Below are 8,493 nucleotides of genomic sequence, written 5' to 3'. Positions count from 1 at the left end.
GATAATAGGCTGCAGTTTCCTCCATTCTTATGTTCTTATGTTCTTAATATTCGCTTCGTAAACACACTGTTGGTGAATAAGTAGCCACAGCGTGATAGGACTGGCTGTTGCATCAGGTGCTGTTAGGACGTCGGGGAGCGGGAAGTGTTTAGTGAGACGTTTTGATTCTAACCTTAATGACGTGAGGGAGGTGTTTGTGTTAAAGCAGCAACTCCCGTGTTACAGCTGGAGTGCTACGCAGAGACCTCTCGCATGCTGTTCTGCGCAGTGCCAAGCGCTGAGATGAATCTTCGGCTCGTTAGCACTTGTCTTTTTTCTAGCCACCCCACCCCCCGTTTTTTCTTCACTTTTGAAGGATATATTTAAGTCTTGTGTGCCACTGACTTTTATGTGCTGGAGAAGTATTGTATTGCCCGTTTTCTGATTGTATGTGTGTGTACTCACAACAGTAGCCACACCTGGTTTTTGTCACTCCTGATATAAGCCACCCCTTGTAATTGTTTCATACATGAACTGCTAGAATAGTTGAGGTTACATTTGACATTACTGTAGTGGAGGAATTAGGTGCCGAAGAATTATATACAGTAGGTATTTTGACGTTAAGCAGTATTAGAATATCAGGTGAATACAAGATGTTTTTGGTGTTATAAAAAGAGGGCAGGACAAGGCTCCATTGGCCGGGCTAGCTGGCCGTGGGGTGAAGGAGAGGTTCACTGGGCTGTCCTTTCTGTTGTGGTAGTTACACTTTAAAGCAGAATGTCCCTAATTGTATCCTCGGATTCTGTAACCAATTTAGTCCCAAGTAGCTGAGCATGGTTGTAGATTACTGTAATTACTGTAACGGAACACCCAACTGTAATAGATGAGGAGCGGGAAGAGAGCGTGAGGCAGCAACTGTATAAAGGCTAGTCTCCCTCTGTTCACCAAGGGCTGCTCAACCTACAGCACTGTGTCGCAGGCCTTCGATATACAGTATATATATATATTTCATGTAAATCCACAATGAAAACGTGGATAAGATAAATCTTGATAAATCACACGGGAAAATGGAAACAACAGGTACCTTAGCTTTCGTCTTTATTCAAGACATCTTCAGAGCAACTAGCATATATATATATATATATATATATATATATATATATATATATATATATATATATATATATATATATATATATATATATATATATATATATATATATATATATATATATAACTACGTACTGTATTTCATCTCGATATATTTTCCTTCCATTATTTGGTGATGCTGTGTTAATACATAGGCTACTGTATACTGTAGTATTAGTCGTTTTAGATTAAGCGATGAAATAACCACATGCTGGCTATGTTGGATCTGCGCCTCTCCTTTACCGCCTCTCTGCGCCCCGCGCCGCTAATTACACCCACGCCTCTCCCCGGACACTCTCTTACACGCGCGTCTCTCGCCGCACCACACGCCACCTGCCTCACCGCGCACCACTGCCGCCGCCGCTGCGCGCCTCGCACGCCGCCATCTCACGCACCGCCATATGCGCCATGCCGCCACCGCACCGCCTCGCACGCGCCACCACCTGCCTCTCGCCACCACGCCGCCGCCGCCTCGCCGCACCCTCGCCGCCATGCACCACTCCCTCCATGCCACCGCCACTGCCTCTCGCTCCGCCGCCTCCTCGCTCCTGCACGCCGCCACCTCCTCTCTTTCTCTGCCGCACCCTCCCTCGCTCTCCGCACGCTTTTCCTCATCTCTTTGCATATCTCCGCTCTCCGCACCGCACCTCAATATGCCGCCTCCGCCGCTCCGCACCACGCCGCGTCGCCGCCGCGCACCACCGCCACCACGCCACTCCGCTCCGCACGCCGCCAACCACTCCGCCATATCCGCCGCGCCGCCATCGCCGCGCGCCTGCACGCCGCCACGCCGCACCTCACTCGCCGCCGCACCACCGCCGCATCGCCGCGCCGCACGCGCCCGCCGCCATCGCCGCACCGCCTCGCCGCCACGCGCACGCGCCGCCGCGCCCGCCGCGCCGCCGCAGATGCTCCGCCTCTCATCTCCTTTCTCTCCCGCGCGTCGCAATATGCGCCGCCATAAATATGCCGCCGCGCCGCGCGCCGCCATGCGCCGCCGTATCGCGCCGCGCGCCTGCGCGCCATCTCCGCCGCCGCCGCCGCGCCTCAATATCACGCCCGTCGCCGCGCATCGCGCCGCCGCACTCGCCGCGCGCGCCATCGCGCGCCGCGCCGCCGTCTCCGCCATCGCGCGCCGCGCCTGCGCCGCCGCGCGCCGCGCCGCCGCCGCCGCCGCATACGCCATGCGCTCTGCGCGCTCCGCCGCATGTCACCGCCGCCGCCTCGCCATCGCCGCCGCGCTCATCATCCGCACGCCATATACGCGCACGCCGCCGCGCACGCTCCTCATCGCCGCCTCGCTGCCGCGCCGCACCGCATCGCTCCGGCACCGCACGCACCGCACGCCTCGCACGTCTCGCCGCCGCTCTGCGCCGCGCATCGCAATATGCGCCGCGCCGCCGCACGCCGCCGCCCTCCTCCTCCACACCACACACCCCTCCTCTCCACACCACACACCTCCCACACCACACCTCCCTCACTCCTACACACCTCCCACCACACCTCCCACCCCACACCTCCACACCACACACCTCACACCACACACCTCCCACACCACACACCTCCCACCACACACACCTCCCACCACACACCTCCCTCACTCTCCACACCACCTCCCACCACACACCTCTCACCACCTCCCCTCACCACACACCTCCCTCACTCTCCACACCACACCTCCTCACTCTCCACACCTCCCTCCTCTCCACACCACACACCCTCCTCCTCCACCACACACCACACACCTCCCACCACACACACCTCCCTCACTCCACACCACACACCTCCCACCACACCTCCCACCACACACACCTCCACACCACACCTCCCACACCACACCTCCTCCTCTCCACCACACACCTCCCACACCACACACCTCCCCACCCACACCACAACCTCCCACACCACACACCTCCCCACTCTCACACCACACACCTCCCCACTTCCACACCACACACCTCCCTTACTTCCACACCACACACACCTCCCTCACCACACACCTCCCCACTTCCACACCACACACCCTCACTCCACACCACACACCTCCCACTTCCACACCACACACCCTCCCCATTCCACACCACACACCTCCCTCACTTCCACACCACACACCTCCCCTCCACACCACACCTCCCCACCACACACACACCTCCCCACTTCCACACCACACCTCACCACACACCTCCCTCACCCACACCACACACCTCCCCACTCCACACCACACCTCCCCACCACACCACACACCTCCCTCACTCTCCACACCACACACACCTCCCTCACTCTGCACACCACACACCTCCCTACCCTCCACACCACACACCTCCCTCACTTCCACACCACACACCTCCCTCACTTCCACACCACCACCTCCCACACTCACCACACACCTCCTTCACACACCTCCCTCACCACACACCTCCCTCACTACACGCCTCCCACACCACACACCTCCCTCACCACACACCTCACCACACACCTCCCCACTCCACACCACACCTCCTCACTCACACCCCACACCTCCCCTCTTCACACACACCTCCCCCCACCTTCTCACTTCACACCCACACCTCACTCTCCACACCACACACCTCCCCTCCTCCACCACACCCACACACCTCCCACACCACACACCTCCCACACCACACCTCCCTCACTCCACACCACACACCTCCCTCACTCTCCACACCACACACCTCCCTCACTTCCACACCACACACCTCCCCTACTACACCACACACCTCCCCCACTTCCACACCACACAGCCTCCCTCACTTCCACACCACACCCCCTCACTTCCACACCACACACCTCCCCCACATCCCCACTCACACCACCCTCACTCCCCACACACCCCACACCACACACCTCCCTCACTTCCACACCACACACCTCCCCACTCCACACCACACACCTCACTCCACACCACACACCTCCCCACTCCACACCACACACCTCCCCACCTCCACACCACACACCTCCCTCACTTCCACACCACACACCTCCCTCACTTCCACACCACACACCTCCCTCACTTCCACACCTCACACCTCCCCTCACCACACACCTCCCTCACTTCCACACCACACACCCCACCACACACCCCTCCCTCCCACACCACACAACTCCCCACTCTCCACACCACACCTCCTCACTTCCACACCACACACCTTCCCACCACACACCACACACCTCCCTCACTCTCCACACCACACACCTCCCCACCACTCTCCACACCACACACCTCCCTCACCCTCATACCTCACCACACACCTCACTCTCCACACCCTCCCACACCACACACCTCCCCACTCTCCACACCACACACCTCCCCATCCACACCACAACCCTCCTCACTTCCACACCACACACCTCTCACACACACACCTCATCCACACCACACACCTCCCTCCCTCCACACCACACACCTCACTCTCCACACCACACACCTCCCCACTCTCCACACCACACACCTCCCCACTCCACACCACACCTCCCTACTTCCACACCACACACCCTACCTCCACACCACAATTCCACACACCTCCCTCACTTCCCACACCACACACCTCCTCACCGCCACCACCTCCCCACTCCACACCACACACCTCCCTCACTTCCCACCACACACCTCCCTCCTCCACACCACACACCTCCCACCCACACCACACACCTCCCTCACTCCACACCACACACCTCCCCACTCACACCTTCCCCACCTCCACACCACACACCTCCTCACACTCTCCACACTACACACACCTCTCCTCACTCTCCACACTACACACCTCCCACAATCACACCTCTCTACACCACACACCTCTCACCACACACCTCACTCTCCACACCACACACCCCCTCACTTCCACACCACACCTCCTCACCCACACCACACACCTCCCTCACTCCACACCACACACCACACACCTCCACACCACACACCTCCCCACTCCACACCACACACCTCCTACACCACACACACCCCAACCACACACCATTCACACCTCCACACCACACACACCTCCTCTACCACACCACACACCTCCCACACCACACACCTCCCACACCCACACACCTCCCCACCACACACCTCCCTCACCACACCTCCCTCACCTCCACACCACACACCTCCCCACCTCCACACCACACACCTCCCCACACCCACACCACACTTTCCCCACCACTCACCTCCCTCACCATCCACACCACACACTTCTCCTCACTCACCTCCTCACTCTCTGCACACCACACACCTCCTCATACCACACACCTCCCCCACTTCTCCACGCACGCCACACACCTCCTCACCACAGACCTCCTCACCTCTGCATCACACACTTCACCTCACTGACCTCCTCACTTCCACACCACACACCTCCCACTCTCCTCACCACACACCCCTCACTTCCACACCACACCTCACCACTGCACCTCCCCACTCTCCACACCACACACCTCCTCACCACCACCTCCCTCACTCTCCACATTTACCTGTCATCGTTGCTCCCCCCAGGTAATTGAAATAAACACTCTGTGGCCTTGACCCTCACCTGCACTGTGGTTTCTGATTATGATTTGGATTGAGGCATGTGTAGGTTAGCGATAGGTGGAGTATAATTCACGCTGTTGGGATGTTGTGGGGGGGGGGGTGGGTGGGGTGGGTTGTGTGTGTGTGATGTGGTTTTGTTTTATCGTGGTGACAGGAATGTGCTGCTGGTGTGGCGAGGGTGTTTGTGTGAGGTATAATTAATGTGGTGTGGGTTGCTGTGATAAGGAGATGGCAGGTTGTCTCATGATAATATGAGCAATTCAGGTCGTGACGCCAGTGACATCGGCTTGATAACATGAGCATTCAGTGATTGTATATCGATAGTTTATAATTAATATAACACGCGTTAGAGGATTTCGAGAATGGAATGATAACATGATATGATTTACTTAGTTAGTGAATATTTCTTGTGTAAATGATTAATATAAAATAAATAAGATAAAAGGAGACACTCAGATGTTATTATATGGGTGTGCATGCGATAGAATTGAGATGTATTACAGCAGGCTGTGTTTATGATGGCGGTGGTAACTAATGTTAAGAAAATGTGGAATATTTTGACATTATGTTAAGTACTTATTGATTGTGACATTGTAATAATATAACACAAAAGGGAAGTAGGTATGATAACAAATACCACAAGGCTAGAGTGTACTAATAACATAATACAGTGGGTGCAGCCCAAAAGCACTTCCCAGCTTCTTTTCACTCTGCCGGGCTTAACACTCTAACACTACCTGAGTGGTGTGATTTTCCAGTGATAGTGATTATCAGGATAGATTGTTAGACTAGTGATAAATATGTTAGATACGATAGATTGCTGGATTTGTACTATGTTGATGTAGTGAGGTTGTGATCATCATGCTGGAAGTGTTGGAGGTGCCTAATCTTTACGTGATTTCGCTGATTAACCTGTGGACGTGGGACAGGGATGAGAGAAATAAGTGGTGACGCTGTGACTGGTGGTGTTACAATGAGATGGGGAGAGGTAACTACTATTATTTGTAGGTTTTGAAGAGATGATGATTGGGTGAGAGAGAGAGGAAACGTGTGCAACTGATGGATACTGTCTCGTGATGTGTCATGGCTGTATACTATGTATCTTGATGTGACCCTGATGTATCCTTGACTGTGACCCTGATGTATCTTGGCTGTGACCCTGATGTGTCATGGCTGTGACCTGATGTGTCTTGACTGTACCCTGATGTGTCTTGGCTGTGACCCTGATGTGTCTTGGCTGTGACCCTGATGTGTCTTGACTGTGACCCTGATGTGTCTTGGCTGTGACCCTGATGTGTCTTGCTGTGACCCTGATGTGTCTTGACTGTGACCCTGATGTGTCTTGGCTGTGACCCTGATGTGTCTTGCTGTGACCCCTGATGTGTCTTGGCTGTGACCCTGATGTGTCTTGGCTGTGACCCTGATGTGTCTTGACTGTGACCCTGATGTGTCTGTGTACCCCTGATGTGTCTGGCTGCACCCTGATGTGTCTGCTGACTGACCCTGATGTGTCTTTGACTGTGACCTTATGTTCTTGACTGGCTGTGACCCTGATGTGTCTTGACTGTGACCCTGATGTGTCTTGGCTGTGACCCTGATGTGTCTGGCTGTGACCCTGAGATCTCGCCCGCTGAAGTCTTGCTACTTAAATTTACCTGGGACTTAAGATGTGTGAAGGCATCTTAACGAACTCATTTAAGCTCTGATAACAGGTGTCCAGGTGGCGTGACTCAACCTCATCCGTCTTGTTGGTGTTAATCATTATTTTCTTATAGTAAGATTTTGTTACTAATTTATATATTCCGGGTTCCCAATACAGTATATCTTGATGAATATATTTGCTGATGTGACTCTTCCTGGGCAACACTCACCGCGCTCTTCCAAGTGTTGCCTCGCCACCACCCGTGATGATGGATCCACGCTGGAGGACCAGACTCATGCTCCACCCACACCCACACCCCCAGCCACGCCCACACACTGCCACCTGCTCATGCCTACCACCACTACCAGCACCCTGCAGGTGTGACGGGCAGCTTACCACTAGCTTCCTGGTCCGCCTCCCAGCCGCCCCATCACACCCGCCACTCTCGCATAAACTTCCAGATCATACACAAGCTGCCCACCGTATAGTGCTGCCACTTTCCTACAAACTACAACCACCAAAACTTCTAATGAGGCACGCTTGGGCACAGTCGGAACATTTCCGCCACCAGGTATCAGCACCAGCAGCTACCACTACGGCCCTCAACCTTTATATGACCCACGGACATCATCCCGCTTATACAGCAGCCAACCATCTCATGTACTAGGATCTCAAGATACTAAACGACCATACAATACACACCGTCTGTATCTGCAGAAATGTAACTCTGGTCGTCCATATAAACACAAGCTCCCAGTGCAGCAGAACTACGGCCTACTGGACCATATAACACATGTCTACCTCAAAGGAGACTCAAAAATCCTATACGACCTTACAGTCCCAGTCTGCTCTTCCAGTGACTTGAGGGCATATCCTCATCCATTTAGTCCTCAGTCTTGGTTCTACTACTCAAAGTCACTTGAGAGCAAATTTTCATCTAAATCGTCAGACCCAAGAGCAGACTTCATCATGAACAGTGGAGTCGCTGTATAGAGTCCTAGCCAAGCCCTTGGAGAGATTGGTGCCATCGTCCCCATAACCCTCTAGTGTGGAATTGCCCAAGGATGTTTCTTATTTAGAAAGAAATCTGTGGAATAGGTGTTAGACGATCAGAAGACCCTTATATTGAAAGCGAAACCTTGGTTAATGGGTCACGTGATCCATTATATCCAAATGG

At 54.4% G+C, this 8,493-nt stretch overlaps 1 protein-coding gene across 1 annotated transcript; it reads left to right on the top strand.

Moving 5' to 3' along the window:
* The first annotated feature begins 1,529 nt into the window (after window positions 1–1,529).
* Window positions 1,530–6,609, top strand: LOC121874071 (serine/arginine repetitive matrix protein 1-like). The gene is made up of 2 exons (XM_042377958.1): window positions 1,530–2,510; window positions 6,604–6,609. The coding sequence occupies exons 1-2, from the start codon at window positions 1,530–1,532 to the stop codon at window positions 6,607–6,609; spliced, it is 987 nt and encodes a 328-aa protein (XP_042233892.1).
* The last annotated feature ends 1,884 nt before the right edge of the window (window positions 6,610–8,493 follow it).

The sequence above is a fragment of the Homarus americanus genome, unplaced genomic scaffold (assembly GCF_018991925.1).
Source record: "Homarus americanus isolate GMGI-L3 unplaced genomic scaffold, GMGI_Hamer_2.0 scaffold27057, whole genome shotgun sequence".
In the NCBI taxonomy this organism is placed as follows: domain Eukaryota; kingdom Metazoa; phylum Arthropoda; class Malacostraca; order Decapoda; family Nephropidae; genus Homarus; species Homarus americanus.
The sequence above is the reverse complement of the archived record's forward strand: the minus strand, read 5'-3'. Positions and strand labels throughout refer to the sequence as shown.